Genomic DNA, 20,315 nt, shown 5'->3' with positions numbered 1-20,315 from the left:
ACCTATTTAGACACAAGTTGCCTATGCAATAGATATGAAAGTTCTTGGGGCCGAATATAAAGGCAATCAGTAAGTGAGAAGATCTTTCCAGCCCATTTGAATGGGCTTCAGGTGGGGCTCCAGGTGGGACCAATGAAGGAAGGTCTGATTAGATCTTCTCTCCTAAGTAGGCCCCAAACCTCTAACTACTAGTTGCTAAGCCAATGTGGGCATGAAACCCTCAGAGGTCTAAGGGGAGTTGCTAAGACCAGAGCCAATGGCATGTGCCTAAGTTCTGGTCAGTCAGATGACATTCTAGTCCATCTAGGATGACATCTAAGGACTGCATAAAAAGAGAGAACAGAGCTTGGAGAAGCAGACGTGGCAGAAGCAGAACCAGTAGGATCCTGGAGCCATAGAGGATGAGGAGTGGAAGCTGAGGAGCAGAAGAAGTTCAAGCAGCAGAGGCTGGAGCAACTGAGGATTAGGAGGAGCTGTGAGTGATCTTTTTACAAGAGGGATCTAGCATTGGGGGGAATAACTTATGGTTTGGCTTGGTGCCATAATATTTTTCTGTAACCTCCTGGTTACTATTGTGAGGTGGGCTTATTGGATCGGGAAGGTTTTGGCCATGATATAGAACTGGGGACATTGGTCCTTGGGTTTGCTACTTTGGAGCTTGAATAAATGCTTTAATTCCTCTGCCTTCTACTTAGAGAATTTTTTATATCCTGTGATTTTGAGCCATTCAGGTATGCTCATGATTTTCTTTGAAGTCATGAATTCTGCCTTAATGCTATAGGGAGTGAGTGAACCTTACTCTTATCAGAATTGGCTCAAAATGGAATAACATGCACACACGATTGGGTATAGAAATCTATCTTACCCTATAGGAAAGTAGGAGGGGAAGGGGATAAGAGAAGGGTGGGGGGGTGATAGAAGAGAGGGCCTATTGAGGGTGGGAGTGGTCAGAAGCAAAACACTTTTGAGGAGGGAGAGTGTGCAAGGGGAGAGGGAACAGAATAAATGGGGCGGGGAATAGAGGGAAATACAGTTAGTAATTGTAACTGAAAAAAATTTTGAAGCAAGTTTCTCTGATAAAGAGAATTTTGAAGCAAGTTTCTCTGATTTCTCAAACATATAGAGAACTGCATCAAATTTATAAAAATAAGAGCCATTCTCCAATTGACAAATGATCAAAAGATATAATCAGTTTTCAGATGAAGTAATGAAAGCTATTTATAGCCATATGAAAAAAATTCTAACTCAGTATTGATTGAAGAAATGCAAATTAAAACAATTCTGAGGTACCTATTAGATTGGCTAATAGGACAGAAAAGGTAAATGACAAATGTTGCAGGGGATGTGGGAAGAAGAGACTTTTATGTACTGTTGGCAGAGTTGTGAACTGATTCAACCATTCTGCAGAGCAATTTGGAACTATACCCAAAGAGCTATAAAAATCATTCATATCCTTTGACCTAGCAATACCACTACTAAGTCTATGTCCCAAAACAGATGAAAAACAAAAAGGGAAAGGACCCATATGTACAAAAATATTTATGGGAGGTCTTATCTGTGGGTAAAGAATCAGAAACTGAGGGAATGTCCATTAATTGGGGAATGGTTGAACAAGTTGTGGTATGTGATTATGATGGAACACTATTGTGCTTTAAGAAATGATGGGCAGGATGTTCTCCGAAAAACCTGGAAAGACCTACATGGGCTGATGCAAAGTGGCATGTACTGTGTACAAAGTAACAACAACATTGTGAGATGATCAGCTGTGAATGACTTAGCTATTCTCACAACACAATCATCCAAGACAATTCTGAAAGACTTAGGATGAAAAATGCCATCCAACCCCAGAGAAAGAATTGATGATGTCTGGATACAGATTGAAGCATATTTTTTTTAACTTTATTTTTTCTTGAGTTTTTTCATCTGTTTTCTTTTATAACATGACTATTATTGGATATGTTTTGCATGGCTACACGTGTATGACCTTTATCAAATTGCTTGCCTTCTCAATGGGAGAGGGTGGGGAGGGAAAAAGGAAGAAAATTAGCAGCTCAAAGTTTTGAAAACAAATGTTAAAAATTATTTAAACACATAACTGGGGAAAAATAAGATACTAAATAATCAAATAAATTTAAAAAATTAATATTGCAATTCATGTAATTAGAAAATATATGGAATAGAAAGTTAATTATATAAAATTATGAATACATTATATTTATAAGTATTTCACACTTTTTTTCCAAAATACATTCAAATATTTCTTCACAGCAATTCTGTGATATAGAAAGGGTAGATATTATTTTTCCTGTTCTACAAATGAGGATACTGAAAGCTCAGAGAGGCTAAGTGACTTGAACAACATCTCTAGGATATGTCACATCCAGAACTAGAAATCTATAAAATCTATTTTATATCATTTTACTTCAAGTCTAGTGTTCTATTGTAGAGGCCACCTCAACAATTCAATCTTGTTTTTTATTACTCCTATTTCTATGATTTCTCTCACTCTAGTCTACTTGAATGCTCCTTTCTCTGAATTCTCATAGAACTTTAAGTCTATACATAACACTGGTACTTAGTAGTGGTTCCAGTTAATTTATGGAAATCCTAGTGGTTCCTGCCAATTTACTTGGAGAGTTGGGAGAACATAGTGAGAGGTGACAAAGTTAATTTCCCCCTGTCCTTGATCATTACTTAGTTGAGATGATGATCACTATCCCTATAAGAGGCTCCCATATTGTTTCATATTTTTCTCTACTTTGTGTAAGGAAAAGTCTTTAAGGGTAGACTGCATACTCCTTTTATATCTTCTGCAGTCTTAGCTGTGTGGAACATATACTAGATCAGTATTCGCTATGTCTTCATTACATTATTCAAAGCAGGGTCCAAATTATTTGCATATATATGTACATGTGTATATGTGTGTGTATATATATATATATATGTTTGTATGTATATGTGTGTGTGTGTGTTTGTGCGTATCCTTTAAAATCTTAGAACCAAACAGATAAAACCATCTCACTGATTCAATACTAGCCACACTAAGGACACAAAAGAGATGTTAGAGAGTCCTGCCTTCCAGAATTTTATGATTCAATTGGGTAAACGAGTCCTGTAGATATGAAATAGATAAATAAAATGGAATTAAGAAATGGAGGAGATCAATAGTATATGTACTATATATAGTCTACCTAAGTTTTATATATGTTTATTTCTGCATATAGATTATAAACTCCTTAATGGCAGCTCCTTTTTCCTTTTTGTTTTTCTATTCCCTCTGCTTAATACAGTGCCTAGCCTATAGTCGGAGCTTAATAAATGCTTGTTTATTCATCGATGGATGGGTAGGATTTGGAAAGACAGAGAGGAGGGTGAAGAGCATTTTAGATGAGGAGAAGAAAATGAGCAAAGGCCTAGAGCTGATAATGTTCTGGTATAATAAGGAGGCTGGTCTGGCTCCAACAAAGGTTTCATGCTGGTGACTAGTGGGTTAGGCAGGATGGGCCAAGGTTAAGGAGAGCCTTGAATGCCAGATTAAGCAGTCCAGACTTTGTACTATAAGCAACAGAGAAGAACTGGTGGTTCCTGAGCTAAGGAATAATCTCTTAGAACTGCTGTTTCAAAGAAATCAGTCTGGAAGTGATATGTAGTATATATTAAAAGGGAGAGAGACTAGAGTTAGGAGACTCTAAGCAAGAGCTCCTAAGCACCTGGATCAGTCCCAGTAGGTGGTCCTAGTAGGAATAGAAAGAATGGGACAGATGTAAGAGATGTAAAAGGGAAGTATCTAAAGGATTTGCTAATTAATTTTATAATAATAGGGCAAATTTATGTAGAGCTTCAAAATTTTAAAAAAACATTTTCTTTCTAACAACCTTATGAGGGTGAATTGTACAAACAGCTGGTGTCCTTATTTTACAGGTGAATAAATGGAGGATGAGAGAGGTTAAGTGCCTTGCCCAAGGTCATATAAGTATTAAAAACTAGTACCCCATTCAGGCCTCAACCATAAGCCATCTGACTGAATGTTAGTACTTTTTCTACAATAGCATTCAACAGGGGAAGGATAGAAAATAACTACTTCTTCAGTTTCTTATGCTGCTCAGCAGTCAATTCACTGTATTTTATATCACCAGAAACTCTTAAATTGTTTCCAGGGTTCTTAAGTTCAGACAGCTGAGGGTTGGGTTTTGAGGAGGAAAGGGTAATATGCTTGCAAAAGGAATTCCCAGGCACCTTAAAGATTGAAGGCCTGATACAGAAGAAAAGAGGTGGAGGAGAAGGTAAAAATCAGACAATGAAAACTTTTACTTGAAGGGCTCATTCATGAGATAAAGCCAAATGATTAAAATGGAGAAAATGAAAAGGACAGGGTGAAAGAGGAGCACATTTGAAGGCCAGAAGCTATTAAGTTGTTTATAGCTTGAACTTTCCTTTAATAATGAAACGTACTTCCCACAATTGAGTATTGGTCCATTATGAAGGAATCCTAGAGCTTATGTTTTTAGATGCCCTTCATGAATAACCCAGGAAATTCTGAAAATTGAGGAACATTATTTGAAAAATTATATCAATGATAAATGTACTAATTCAACTTAGAAGTCATATGAATGATTGGTAGAATCATATGGATCAATGCTAGCAGGAGTTAGGTGATACAGTTAGGAACCAAAGAAATCTCTGATTTGCACTTTGGGCTGAATTCAGTAGGGATAAATGTTAAATTTTACACTTGAGTTAAAAATAATTAATTTCACAAAGTACAAGATAGTGGACTGAATAGTAGTTCAACTGTAAAAGCTCTTAAGACTTTAGTATAATACAAGATCATAATAAATCAATGGGTGGATAACAGCAACAAAAGTTTATGAAACCTTAGGCTGCACTAAGAGAAGCATAATATTTAGGACTAAGGGACATGATAGTCCTCTTACACTCTGCTTCTGGTCAGACTATGTTTTAGGAAGGATACTAATAAATAGAAGAATATTCAGAGAACAGCAATCAAGAAGGTGGAAAATGGCCTAAAGACCATGTCATATGAGGATCAGTTGAAGGACCTGGGTAAGTTTAATCTGGAGAAGAGAAAATTTAAGAGAGATGTGTTCAAGTCAAGTCCATCTTGTGGAAAAGGGATTAGATTTATTCATTTGACAAGGCAGAACCAGAAATAATAGGTGGCAGTTGTAAACAGGGAGATATGAATGTGATATAAGCTTCCAAACAGATGAATCCAAAATTGGAACAAGCTGCTTCAGTAGGCAGTAGGTTCTCCTCTCACCAATAGTCTTTGAGCAAAGATTGGCTGACCACTCTGCGACAGGTTTTAGAATGGCTTCTTGGTTAGTTTAAATAGATGACTTCTGAGGTTCCTTGCAACTCTGAGATCTTGTGATATCCAAATCTGGGAGAAGTCAATTTTTGTCCTAGAGAGTGACTGAAAAAGTCTTTCAATTACAGCTTCCTAGAGTTTTAAGACAATGATAAAGTTTAAAGATATCTATAGGCCTATAGATATGGATACAGATACAAACATATAAAACATAGAATCAAAGACTGAAATACTCTGATGTGCACACCAGGAAAGGCAAAAGTGTAAATCTGTTAACCTGGTTTCTATTTATACTTCCACTTTCATGAGATATTCAGTCTTAATTTCCTCTGTATCCAAAAAAGAAATGAAGATGCATTGGGATTTTACACTTAAAGTAAGCTCCTTAGGCTTAGCCAATTAAACTTTATATACTAATACTTGTTATCAAGGAATAAGATTGCTTAAATTCCTTTTCTTCATTCTAGAACATTTATGATTTTTACCTATAATACACACAACTCAGTTTTATGTTATAGAATCCAAGAATTTTAGGTTGAAAGAATCCTTAGAGATTTTCTATTGTAACTTTCTGCACAGTGCATAAATCCCTTGTATGGCATCCCTGACAGTATCCTCTTAGGAAAGTTGATTCTAATTTGTTTGAAAGCAACAAACTATTTACAACTATAGTGGACATCTTAGCTTCTTGTAGGATTTTATTATATTTTTGTATTAAAGTTTAAAAGAAAGTAGAATGGAAAGTTATAAAAATGTATAGATTACGAATTTCAAAACCCACCAATAAAAGCAAAGGTAAAATTCTTTCTTACGCAAGTTGAGCAATAGCCTTGTCCAGATGTTGCTTCATTCTTTCTTGACAAGATTTAATAACATCAACTTCCTACTCAATCGAAAGAAAAATTTCATTAGTGCTTTCTATCAATTTGTATATCATTCAAAATTATTTACTTAATGATACGCCGATAAAAAGAAATTTATTTGACTTTAGTAGCTAGTTAAATACAAATAGTTATCATGTCAAAAACTTAGTTTATAACTTCGTCTTTTTATTTGTTCATACTATGCTGAAATAGTCCCCTTGGCCTGCAAAGAAACCATGGTACAAGTTATATAATCCACTGCTGTCCCCTTTTCTGAGTCCTGCTATCATGGCTGGAACCAAGTAGGAGCAGGGAACATTATTATGCCTATTATTCCAAATAGCTAGAAGATGAAAATGATAATTCTACTAAGTATAGCTTAGTATAGCTATGTTTAGCCATGTTAAGTACAGCTAAAAGTTTAATTCATAGCCTCTTCTTTTCCTTCATCCATATTTTCCTGGGATTTTCGCCTTAGCCCCAAAAAGAAAAAAAACCTGGTGTTTTCAGACAAAAGACATGGATCTGAAATTCAGTTGGTGGGGTTGATGAACAGACATGGACAAGTTGAGAAAATAATGTGAAAAAGAAAATGAAGGTTAAACTCATTCAACTATTTTTGAGTTATGAGAAGGAAAATTTTCTCTTTCATTTCCATAGAAAGCTCCAACAAGTAACCTGCAAACAGTGATGGCGGCCTTTTAAGGATGTTGATGTGATGGGTACCATAATATTTAACATATAGCATACACCAATATTACATTTCAATACATAAGGGCTACACTTCAGGAATCTTCTACTTCCTTCCTACCCAGTACTGAACTAAATGTGTCATTGATTGCTTCCTCCTAATTCTTACTCTTACAATGACAGTTGGAATTTATAATCATAGTCTTTCTTGTGATTCAGTTTATGATTGTTCAATTCTGATGGGATTTGTGTATCCTCCAGTATAATTTTTGTTTATGTTAGTCTGTTTTTTTTTATTCGGATTGTAGTGTATGCATATGGCACATATTGAGAACTCCTGATTATCTTATGGAAATAAGACTTTAATGAGGCTCTTGGAGTCAACCAAAAATTATTAAATATAGATATATTCATATAAATGCATTTATGTAAATATAAATAATTATTAACAATTACAGATATTTAGGAGAAGAGGGGTTAGTGGAAATGGGAAAAATTTAAACCCAAAGTTTTGAGATAGGCATATATTATTCTAATTTTTCCTCTTTATTAAGTCACTTGAATATAAAGAGGCTCAGTTACCATGAAAGAACTGGCACTCTAAATTAGTGATGTGTTGACCTCCTTAGAAATTATTTAGGTAGCACAATGGATAGAGCACGGAACTTAAGAGTTAGGAAGACTTGAATTCAAATCCAGCCTTAGACACTGTGTGTCCTAGGGCAAATCATTTAACTTGTGGATTTCAGTTTCCTTATCTGTAAAATGCACATGATAAGAGCACTGACCTCCTATAATTATTGTCTGAGGATAAAATGACACATTTGCAAAGGTAAAGTGCTACATAATTGCTAGCAGCTGTTACTGTTATTGTTGTTTTTGTTGTTGCGTCACTTTGGAAATCATTTGTATATCTACAGAGCAATGGTAATATGTATCCTCTCTTGACTGAAGAAGGATCCAAGGATATCTTAGGGATACAGGAGAATGGTGGTGGTATTGAAATGTGGGAATACAAAAGATCTACATGTTCAGTAGCTAGGATAGGACTACTACCAAAAAGCTTCTATTTTAAAATTTTTTTAATGACTACATTTCAATATGATTGGTTTTCTTTGTAATCTTATGTATTTTAAAAGATTACTATGAAAATGATAGGGTATCTAGACTTTATAGGACTGCCAAAGAGATTAATGACACATACAAAAAGGTTAAGAACATCTGTCTTAGAGAATTGTAACGTTAAGTAAGGGTAACACAGCTCATGTGTGTATGTCAGAAGTAGGCCTTTAACCTAGGTCTTCTTGACCTGGAAGTTAACTTGCAAAGTGTCTTCCTTATAACAACCTTGTGAAGTAGGTAATGAAAACATTATTAGCCCCATTTTATAGATGAAGAAACAGGCTCTCAGAGAAATTAAATGAATTACTGAGTCAATAAGGTCACATGGTTAATAAGTTGTAGAGTTGGGGCTTAAACTCAAGATTTCTAACTCTAAGTCTAGTACCCTGCCAGATGGGGTGATGGGACCTGGACCCCTACAAGGAAAGACCATATCTTTGAAAGCCACCCAGTCCTGAATTTTCCCACACATTCTAGGAGCCCAGATCACTGGCCTACCCCAGACTACTTCATCACCTAATCAGCTTACTTGACATTCCTCTCACTGTCATATGTGGCCCACTGACTACTTGCATTTACTGATAATCCTTAATCTCACCTAGATCATCTAATTAGCCTCTAATTGGTATTCCTTTCACTGTCCTTCTTGGCCCACCTCAGACTACTTGTCACTCCTTAATTCCATGCAGATCCTTTTGTATGTAAGCATCAGTCTTTTGCAACAGTTCGGCTAGCAGCTGCTGTGGGGGTGAAAGATCAACACAAGCCCAACAACAAAGATGCTGCCAGCACAAGTTCTTTTGATCTGCTTTACTAAGGAAAGTGGTGTTAGGGGGTTAACAATCTTATTTCAAACCAACCTACAAATATCATTCACTTAGCTCAGGGGAAAAAGCCAGCACCCTGAACTGCAGAGAAAATACAAACAAATTACAAACATACATTTATAAACAGACCAAATACAATTCATAGTTATCAGAAATGCATCAACATCTGAGTTCACAAGCTGGAGGGCTCTTAACTACAGCTGCTCAGAGTCTCCACATCAACACTCCTCCCAGAATGACAGCCTCAAGCAAATAGCTCTGTTCTCTCTTTTTATACAGTCTTTGGATGTCATCAAACGTCATCTGAGTGACCAGAACTTAGGTTCATACTATTGGCTCTGGTCTTAGCAACTCCCCTTAGGGCCCAGAGGGCTTCATGCCCATGTTGGCTTAGCACCTAGTAGTAGGGGTTTGGCCTGGGGTTTAGCACCTAGTAAGGTTCAATCAAAGAGACTTAATTTATCATTCTAACACAGTAAGAAAGTCCCACCTTAGTTACCAATGTACAATCTCACCCCCATTAAATTGCAGGTTCACTAGGAACACTGCCTGATTCTAAATTTGCTCCCTGACTGGAAGAAGGTTTTAGTGTGTGAATTCATTCCAGACTGGTGCCGTCCTGCACCCTGGCATTTCAGGGTTCCCAGAAATCCCAAGCTGCATCATGCCCACTATAAAAATTGCCTCTGAGAAAACTGTGAGATGGTGGGGTTACCTTCTGGATTCTGTGCCTGTAGAAGAGTAACAGTGAGTGTTAACTGACCACTAATATTTAAAAGTGTGCATTACTAGGAAGGAAGGAAACCCACTTTTATTCAGTGCCTACTATGTGCAGGCATTGTGCTAAGTGCTTTACAAATATTATATCATGTGATCCTTACAACATCCCTGGGAAGTAGGTGAGTATTGTGAAAACTGAGAAAAAGGTTAAATGACTTGCTCAGGGTCACATAGCTAGTAAATGTGTGTGTGTGTGTGTGTGTGATAGATAGATAGATAGATAGAGAGAGAGAGAGAGAGAGAGAGAGAAGAGAACCATTCATATGTGTATTAGTGTATCTGGTTTCCCGTGGCCTCTCCAAAATTAGTCATTTTTCCTTTTTCGGGGGGTCAACTTTGACAATTTAATGAGTATGAAGTAGAACCTCTGAGTTGCTTTAATTTGAATTTCTTTAGTTATCAGTGGTTCAGAGAATATGGGTGTTCAAAGCTTGGATTTCTTCCTTTGAGAACTGCCTATTCATGTATTCAACAATTTATCAACTGGATAATTTATTTTATTTTTATAAATTGGAATCAGTTCCTTATATATCTTGATGTTGAGATTCTTATCAGTGAAACTTGTTCTAAAGATTTCACTCCCCACCCCCCCAGTTAACTGTTTCTCATCTGATTTTAGTTGAATTGGTTTTGTTTGTACAAAAACTTTTAAATTTTATACAATCAACATTGTATATTTTATTTTCTGTGATTATTTTTCCCATTCTTTGGTCAGGAACTCTTTCCCTATCCATAAATCCAAGAGAAAATTATCTTTCTTATTCCTCCTATTTGTTAATGATGTCACTTTTTATATGTCATTATGTATATATTTAGTGCTTATCTGGAGATACTGTTCTAAACCTAATTTCTGCCAGTCTATTTTGAAATTTTCCCATCAAGTTTCTTTTTGAATAGTGAGTTCTTACTCCAGTAGCTGGAGTCTTTGAGTTTATCAAACACTAGGCTACTAGATTAATTTCCTCTTTGTGTTGTGTAATTAATTTAATCTACTGATTAACTTATTTAACCAATATAAAATGATTTTTAAAAAATGATTGCTTTATTTTCAGATGAAGAAATTAAAGCTATCTATAGTTATATGAAAAAATGCTCTAAATCATTATTGATTAGAGAAATGCAAATTAAAACAACTCTGAGGTACCATCTCACCCCTATCAGATTGGCTAATATGACAAAAAAGGAAAATGATAAATGTGGAGTAGATGTGGGAAAATTGGAACATTAATGCATTGTTGGTGGAGTTGTGAAATGATCTAACCATTCCGGAGAGCAATTTGAAACTATGCCCAAAGAGCTGTGAAAAAAAAAAAGACTATACCACTACTAGGTCTGTATCCCAAAGAAATCATAAAAAAGGGAAAAGTACCCACATGTACAAAAACATTTATAGCAGCTTTTTTTTTGTGGTGGCAAAGTATTGGAAATTGAGGGGATGCCCATCAACCTTGGAATGGCTGAACAAGTTGTGGTATATGAATGTAATGGAATACTATTGTTTCATAAGAAATGATGAGCAGGTGGATTTCAGAAAAACCTGGAAAGACTTACAGGAACCAATGTTGAGTGAAGTGAGCAGAACCAGGAGAACATTGTTGTTGCAACAATTCGGCTAGCAGCTGTTGTGGGGGAGAAAAACCAACACAAGCCAAGCTGCAAGCACAGGTTCTTTTGATCTGCTTTACTAAGGAAAGTAATGTTAGGGGGTTAACAATCTTACTTTAATCCAGCATAGAAATATCATTCACTTAGTTCAGGGGGAAAAGCCAGCACCCTGAACTGCAGAGCAAATACAAGCAAATTACAAGCATACATTTATAAACAGACCAAATAAAATTTATAGTTACCAAGAAACCATCAGCATCTGTGTTCAGCTGGGAGGCACTTAAAGCAGCTGCCCAGAGTCCCGTGACTCCAGGAGTGAGAGCCTCCTGCAAATAGCTCTGCTCTCTCTCTTTTTATACAGTCTTTAGATGTCATCTAATGTCATCTGAACAACCAGAACTTAGGCTCATATTACTGGCTCTGGTCTTAGTAACTCCCCTTAGGACCCTGAGGGCTTCATGCCCACATAGGCTTAGCACCTAGCAGATAGGGGTTTGGGCCTGGGGTTTGGCACCTAGTAAGACTCAATCAAAGACACCCAACTTAATTGACATTACAATTGTACACAGTAATAGCAACATCGTGCGATGACCAACTTTGATACTTAGCCCTTCTCAGCAATACGATGATCTAAGACAATTCCAAAAGACTCATGATGGAAAATGCTATCCACATCCAGAGAAAGAACTATAGAGTCTGAAGGCAGATTGGGGCATACTATTTTCTTTCTTTTTTCTTTCTTGTAGTTTTTCCTTTTTGTCCTGATTCTTCTTTCACAACATGAATAAGGTGGAAATATGTTTAGTATGATTGTACATGTATAGCCTATATCAGATTGCATGCTGTCTTGGGGAAGGAGGAGGGGAGGGAGGGAGGGAAAAAAAAATTGGAACTCAAAATCTTTAAAAGTGAATGTTGAAAACAAAAGACCCATTAGGAATCCAATGCAACAATCCAGATGAGAGTGATAAAGGACTAAAGCAAACTGTGATGATGATGAAAATATACTTAATCTGATACTCTGATAGATGTGTGTCTTAATTGGCTACTTCTTTCACCAATACAGATAACAGCCTTTCCAAAAAAAAGTTTGCTTCTTTGTATGGTAGTTTAGGGTCTGGTACTGCTAGACCATCTTTCTTTTTACTACCTCCCTCCTCCATTATTTCTCCTCAGATTCTTGAGCTTTAGATCCTCTAGAATTTTTTTTATATCTATAAAGCAATCATTTGGTAGATTGGTTGGTGTGGCACTAAGTAAATTAATGTACGTAATAATGCCATTTTTATTATTCTGACTCAGCCTACCCATGATCAATTGATATTTCTCCAATTATTTAGCTTTATTTCTGTAATGTGTTTTGTAGTTGTCTCCCAATTATGTAAACATTCTGTAGTTGTTTTAAATGGAATCACTCTTTCTATTTCCTTTCTTTTGTTATTACATTTTGTCATTAATTTGTTTATTAACAGATATGCTAATTAAGTTATATTTTGCAACTTTACCAAAATCATCATTTCAACTAATTTTTAGTTGACTTTCCAGGTTTCTCTAAGAGTCATATTGCCTGCAAAAAGTGATAATCTAGTTTCCTCTTTGCCCAAATTTATTCCCCCAATTTCTCTTCCTTGTCATTGCTATAACTAGCATTGTAATCTTTTATTGAAACAGTAGTGGTGATAATGGACATCCTTGCTATATCCCTGATCTTATTGAGAAGTCCTTTAATTTGCCCTCATTATATATAATGTTGGCTCTTGGTTGCTGTTGTTTTTATTAAATTTATCTTGGTTTGAAAGGAGTACACTAGAGTACCAGACTATTATAATTTCACTTTCTATTTCTCTCTGTAACACATATACCTTTTCCTTTAAGTATTTACATACAATACCATTTCATCTTGTATGTAAATACTTCATTCAATATATTAAGTATTGATATTAATTGTCTATGGCACCTTTAGCCTGTTAACTTTACTATTTAACCCCTTTTTAAATCAAGTCTATTTTTGCTGTTGCCTTGTCTGTGATATTGATAACCCTGATATTTTGAGTTTAGCTAAAGCATAATAGATTTTTTCTAGTCTTATTCACTATGAGAAGATTTGTTTCAAATGTGTTTCTTATAAGTAAAAATGTATTGTTGGATTTTGCTATTCTTTTCTATCTTTTTGGTGAATTCATACGATTTGTATTCACCTTTAGGATCACTGTTTATGTTATATGTTTTCATCCTATTCTCATACTTTCTTTTCTCTGCTTCCTCATCCCCTTTACAAAGAACAGTGGTGAGGGGAGAGTATGCTCAGCATCAGTGATCTTTGATTGATGAAGTCTCCTGTTCCCCTGCTACTCTTCTAGACCCCAGTAACAGATTTAAGATTTTTTTCCTTTTAAAATTACTTTTCATCATCTACTTGATTAAGCTACAGGGTGTTGTTTTTTTTTTGCTTATGATGAGACTCTCCTTTTTTCATGCCCTCCTTCTTCTCTGTTGAGTTAAATGTGTTTCTACATCAAATTCTTCATGTGTATGCGTTTGTGGATTCTATCCTCCTTTGACTAGTTCAGATAAAAGTAAGCCTTTTGCTTCCCCTCCCACTTTTGCCTTATTTGCATAGTCTGCTACTTGTACATTCTAACTATATGATTCTTCCTTTGTGGTTATAAGAAAATAACAAAAATACTCCTAGGTCCTCTGTTTTATTTATATCTGATTCCCTCATAAGAGGGATATTTTCTTTGCGGGGGCATTTGAATAATTTTCCCCATTAGAGTGTAAATACCTCATTCTTGTATAGTCCCTCCAGATTGTCCACTTATATTTACCTTTTAACGTTTTTTCTTCACTGCTCTCTGTTCACAGTTTCTATTCAGCTCTGTTCTTCTCATAATGAATGCTTAGAAGTCCTCCATCTCATTAAAAATCCATTTCCCCCCTCATAGGATTCTATTCAATTTTTTTGAGTTATTACTCTTGGTCCACATCTTTTATCTTTTGGAATGTTGTATTTCAAAACCTCTGCTTCTTTATGATAGTAACTGTCATATCTTGTGTGAGTCTGACTATGTCTCCTCTGCACTTGAATATTCTTTGGCTGGGTGCAGTATTCTCTTTGACTTGAAAATTATGTTTTTGCTATGACACTACAGGGACCTTTTGTTGTGGGGTTTCTTTCAAAAAGTTCTAATAGATTTGAAAAGTTTCTTTTTCATCATGATTTCTTGAACACTGCTATCTAGGTTTTTATTTATTTATTTTTGGTTATGACTTTCAGGTAATCCAATGATCCTTAAATTATCTTTCTTTGACTGGTTTTCCAGGTCAGTTTTTAAAAAGAGGCAGCTTACATTTTTAATTTTAAAATATTTTGAGTTTGTTTTTAGTATTTCTTGTTGTCTCATAGTTATTGTTTGTTGCATTCTAATTTTTAGGGAGTTTGTTACTTGAATATTTATACCTCTTGTACTAAGCTATTAATTCTTCTTCCAATCCTCTCCCACAGAGATATCATTTCTTTTCTAATTTTTTCCTTTAGAGCTCTCATTTTATTTATAACATCATTTAAAAACTCTTGATTCATTTGCTCCAGGAATCTAATTTGACTTTTTGGTCAAATTGTTTTTTTTTGAGACTTTGTAGGCATTGTAATTTTCTTTTTCTTGACCCATATCTTTGTTTCTCTTTCTTCCCACCTTACTTCCTGAATTAGGACTTTGTATTAATGCCAGGCTCTGTACAATTCTGTGTGAAATGTCTGTGCCTTGTATCGTCCTGATCTGACTTATCTGGGATCCTTTTCCTGCTTTCTCTGGCTGGCTATGGACAGCTGTGTTCTTCAAGGATCTTAAGTGTGGCTCAATCCAGAGAATTGTAGACTTTCGGTTGGCCCTAAGCCATCTAATGTAGGACTCAATCTGATTGCTCCTCTCCTGGCTTGAGCTTTGTAGGTTTCTAACAATAGTCTGGGTCTGGGCAACAACAACTGTAGGCTTGCCCATAGCTAGAGCTACAGTAGATGTTTGGTTGGTCCTAAAGCTATATGTCCACTAGATGGAAGATTCTGCAGGTTCAGAATGATGGAGCTGTAGGCTCACCCCTACTTCATGTTTGGCAGTTCTTGCCTTTGTTACTCAAGCTGTGGATCTCATTCTAGTTCTGTGGGCTGAATCCATGATTCTGCTCCAGGGTCAGAGCAACAGAGTTGCATGCTCACCCCTGTCCTGGTTACTCACTTGTGGACTGAATCTGTATTCCTGCTCTAAAATTGGAGTGAAAGTGCTGCAGACCCATCCCTGGTTGAAGTTCTTGCCCTGTTCACTCACTCTTTGGCTGAATCTGCAGTCCTGGGATGGAAAAATGATGCACTGTGCTTTCTACTTGGATTTCATGATCACCAGTTGTTCTGATATTCTTCCTTGATCTTAGAATAGTTATGGGAGAGAGCAGAGCTCTACCACTTTCTCTTACTCCATCATCTTTTCCAGTCTTGAGAAAACATACTTACTTTCTTTTCAATTCAAACTTTTCAAAATTGAATTTTTTTTAAACTTGTAGCTATCACCTCCCAGGCTCTACACTTCCTCTTAAATTTCCTTCTTGCCTCCAACCCTACTTCTTTCCCTATAGTTTAATATGTTTCTAATATTTTAAACATTTCTAACATATGTTTTAGTATAGTTCTAACACCAAACTCTCTGTGTGTGTATGTATTCAAAACTCTTTTGTCAGATTCAGGTAAGAATGAGGTTCATGTAAAGCTTGCTCCCTTAACTTTTTATTTCTTTTTCAGAGACTCTTCATTCCACTCCATTTCTCTCATCTCTTCTTTTTTCTTTTTCATTCCTTTTTCTTTCATCTATTAAGATCATCAAAAAAGAACAAAACAACTCTCAGGCACTCCCTTTGTGATTCTTGAAAGACAGTAGGATTTTAAAGAGTCATTTGTCTCTTCTCCCCTATCATTTAGATCCTTCCAACTTTTCTTAAATATGTTTTCCTTTCTAGATTTTTATCCCCTCCTGTGTATTTGCATTTTAAAATTTATATTCAACTCTGGTCTTTTCATAAGAAATATTAAAAACCCCTCTCTATTTCATAAAGATCAATTATTTCCTTTCTAGTTATAAGGGGTGTGTGTTGTTGTGGTATTGTTTGGACCATGGATCTTGCAAGGAGGCAAAAATAGAAATCTCTAGCTCTTCCTTTCTACATCCTTCTCGAAGGGAGACTTTGATTCCTTCCAAGAGGGGAAACAAAAGATTGGCGCCAGAGGTTGGTAACTCCACTTTCCTTGGGACAGGGGTGTGTGTATTACTGGCCTAGCTTTATAACTATCTGCTCCCTTAAATATTTTTAGTCTTGGTGGGGGCGGGGAGAAGAGTAGATTTTTGGTTCAAGCTGCAGCTCCTTATCACTATTTTTCAACAGGAAGGAGTATCCCAATCTCCATATCCAAGGATTGAGTCCATTCCCACCAGATGCTAGTTCCACAGTGAATACAAATAGCAAATAAACTCATTTATCCAAGCAGATAAAAAACAGAAATCAGAGAAAGTATGTATGAGAGCATGTACCAGACAATACAGATTGAATGAGCTCTCCCTTTGGGAGCAAGATAATGGCTCAAAAAAGAGAGGGTCCCAGATCTCACCTAAGAGAAATTTCCTGGTGTCTCTAGTGTAGCAAGCTGGGAATAGGGACATCACAGAGCTTGCCAGTTCTTCATGTCAGTTTCTTCCCAGAGTCTTTTCCTCCTGTGATCTGTAGAGTTTGGAATAGTGCATCTTCTTTCTCAAAGCTGGAAGCCAGAAGACCCCAGATCTCTCTTCTTTTCCCTTCTCATCAACTCTGCCTGTCCCTCGTGCAGGCATGAAGCACTGCATAAACAATCTCCACCAATGATAAGAAAGTCCCATGGTATATTGACCCTTTGAGCCAAGTGTTACATATACTATACTCAGTCTTGCATATTAAATTATGTCTTAATTTCTTAATCAAAGATTTTCTCTCCTATGATAATAGCACTACTTCATGAGGCTGTTGTGAGGATTGTAGTCTATGATTCAGATTAGATGAATAGAATTTTTTGTGATTATCTATTACTCTAACTATGCCACATTTCGTACTACCTGTCAGTTGCTCATTCTCTTATTCTCTCAGAATTAAAGAAAAACCAGTAAAATAAATCAGTAGTAAAATCCAATTAAAAACCAAAGATTTTCTTTCCTTTACTGGAGTTGATGCAAATTCTTTTGTGATTCTGACTTTAATTCCTGGTACTTAAACTCTTTCTGGCTGCTTCCAGTATTTTTCTTTCACCTGGTAGTTCTGGATTTTGGTTGTGAAATTCCTAGAAGTTTTGATTTTGGGGATTTCTTTCAAGGGGTGAATAGAGGATTCTTTCTATTTTTACTTTATCCTTTGGTTCTTATAGATCTGGGCAGTTTTTCATTTATGATTTCTTAAAATATTGTATCCAGGCTTTTGGGTTTGTTGTGGTTTTCAGGAAGTATGATGATTTGCAAATCCTGCCTTCTAACATGTTTTTCCAGGTCAAGTGTTGTGGTTGTTGTTGTTTTTAAACCAGTAGATTATTACATTTCATTCTTTTTTTTTTCATTTTATTTTGTTCTAGTATTTATTGTTGCCTCCTAGAGTCATTGATTTGCTTAATTAATTCTAGGGATTCTTCTGCTTTAGTGAGGTGTGTTTTAAGTCACCACCACCACCACCACCACCACCACTACTTCTGCTTCTTCTGCTTCTTATTCCCCTCCTCCTTCTCCTCTCCCTCTTCCCCAAAGTTATTTCAATTTTTATCTCTTCATTTCATCTAGGTACTCTCAGAGTTATTGTAGCAAGATCTTTTTTTTTGGCCCTGCTTGTATTTGCTTTTAAAGTTACTCTCTTCTTCTAGGTTTCTCTATTTCTTTATAGTCTTCAGTGTCTTTTTCTTTTTATTCATATCTTCAGCCACAGATCCTTCTTCACAACTTTTTGCCAGACTGCCCACTTATATACTATTACTAAAACTAGATGTCCCATTTGGTCTTGACCCCGATTTCCTGGTCTCTTACTACTGACTTCCACCTCCTCTGGCATATTTGTACCTATTGGTAGGTTTTAGGCCTCTGTGAAATATCCTAGGCCAGAGAGATATGGTCTTCAGGGTTACCTGGAGAATATCCAGTCAGAATGCTATGGGTTTTCAACCCTCCTTCCCCTTCCTTCTCCCCTCAATAGAACTTCTCTGTCAGAGCCCTCCAGGCTTCTAGCCCTCCACAAATAGCATTCTAAGCTTCATGTACCTTTGAAGCATCTGTGATAAAGTACTGGTAGGCTTCAAACCTATTTAACCTGTGCTGTACCCAGCTTCCTTGGTGGGATTTCTCTTCCAGTGCCCACAGTTTCTGGTTGTCCTTGTTTCCTTGTATTTCTTGATCATTATTTGATCTGATGCAGTTTTTAGAGCTTAACTGGAGTATAGGTGGGAGGGCTGGATTCCTCTATGACATTTAATGTTACTATCTTAACAGAAATCCATATATTTACTTAAAAAATTGGCCAAGACTGAGCCAGGTTGGAAATGAGCATGGCTAGGTGGTTACTTCCTCAAAATTCTAGGTCAAGTATTGTTTATTTAGGGATAAGCTCAATAACTGAAACAGGAGGCTGCAGCTATAGACTTTGAGAAGTTTGAAAAGGCCCCTATCTGAAAATTCCTTTTGAAAAAATAAATTGATAAATTTTAAATCTTTTTTTCCAGTAAATAAAATTGTTCCCCCCACTTTTTTTTAAACAAAGAAACTTATTTCTCCATTTTTGGACATTACCTTTTAAACTAATTTTCATTTTCAGTTCCAAGTTCTCACTCTCTCTACCCCTTATATCGCCCATTGAGAAAGCAAGAAATACAGAATCCATTACAAATATGGATTCTGTATTAACCCTGTCCTAAAAAAAGCACAAGAAAAATAAAGAAAAAATATGCTTCTTTGCACTCAGAGTCCATCAGTTCTCAATCTGCAGGTGAATTACATTTTTTTCTTGATGAGTTCTTTGGATTTTTTGTGGGTCACTGCATTTATCAGTCACTAACTCTTCACAATTGATTATTTTTACAACATTGCTGTTCCTATGTGGATTTTTCTCCTGGTTCTGTTCACTTTATTTTACATCAATTCAAATAAGTCTTGCCAAGTTTTTCTGAAACCATCCCCTTCATTATTTCTTACAGCAGAATAGTAATTTGTTATTTTCGTATACCATAACTTAATAGCCCAATTAATGGATATTCCATCAGTTTCCAATTCTTTGCCACCACAAAAAGATCTGCTATAAATAGCTTTCCTTTTTCTTTAATCTATTTGAGATATAGACCTAGTAGCAATGTTTCAGGGTCAAAAGATATTAATAACTTTTTAGGCATTGTTCTGAATTGCTTTCCAGAATGTTTGGACTAGTCCACCAGTAGTGCATTACTGTGTACCTATTTTCCCACATCTCTTCCAGTAGTTGTCATTTTCTTTTTTTATCATCAATTTTGGGTCACATCTTAGAGCATGAGGTGGTACCTCAGAGTTGTTTTAATTGTAATTCTCTAATTATTAATGATTTAGAGCATTTTTTCCATATGATGATTGATGGATTTTTTTTCTCCGAAAACTGCCTGTTCATATCCTTTGACTATCAATCGGACAATGACTCCTATTATTATAAATGTCTCCATCCTTTGCATATTTGAAAAATGAAATCTTTATCAGAGAAACTTGCTCCAAAGATTCCCCACCTCCCCTCCCCCACGTTCCTGCTCTTTTTCTAATTTTGGATGTATTGGTTTTGTGTGAAACCTTTTTAATTTAATGCAGTCAAAATTATCCATTTAACCTCCTGTAAACCTCTCTTTCTCTTATTTAGTCATAAACTCTTCCCCTATTCATAAATCTGACAAGTAATTTCTTCCATACTCCCATAATTTGCTTATGATATCACCCTTTATCATTAAATCATGTGCCCATTTGGATCTTACCTTGCTATACGGTGTGAGATGTCAGTCTGTGGCCTATTTTTGCCACACTATTTTCAGTTTTCCCA

At 36.0% G+C, this 20,315-nt stretch overlaps 1 protein-coding gene across 1 annotated transcript in view; it reads right to left on the bottom strand.

The window, feature by feature from the left end:
- TEKT3 (tektin 3) overlaps nucleotides 1–20,315 on the bottom strand; it is a 62,070-nt gene that overhangs the window by 24,398 nt on the left and 17,357 nt on the right. The window contains exon 3 of the mRNA XM_036767578.1: nucleotides 6,145–6,215. Within this exon, the coding sequence (XP_036623473.1) occupies nucleotides 6,145–6,215 (71 nt within the window). The remainder of the gene's footprint in view (nucleotides 1–6,144; nucleotides 6,216–20,315) is intronic.

Source organism: Trichosurus vulpecula, chromosome 7 (assembly GCF_011100635.1).
Source record: "Trichosurus vulpecula isolate mTriVul1 chromosome 7, mTriVul1.pri, whole genome shotgun sequence".
Taxonomy (NCBI): domain Eukaryota; kingdom Metazoa; phylum Chordata; class Mammalia; order Diprotodontia; family Phalangeridae; genus Trichosurus; species Trichosurus vulpecula.
The sequence above is the reverse complement of the archived record's forward strand: the minus strand, read 5'-3'. Positions and strand labels throughout refer to the sequence as shown.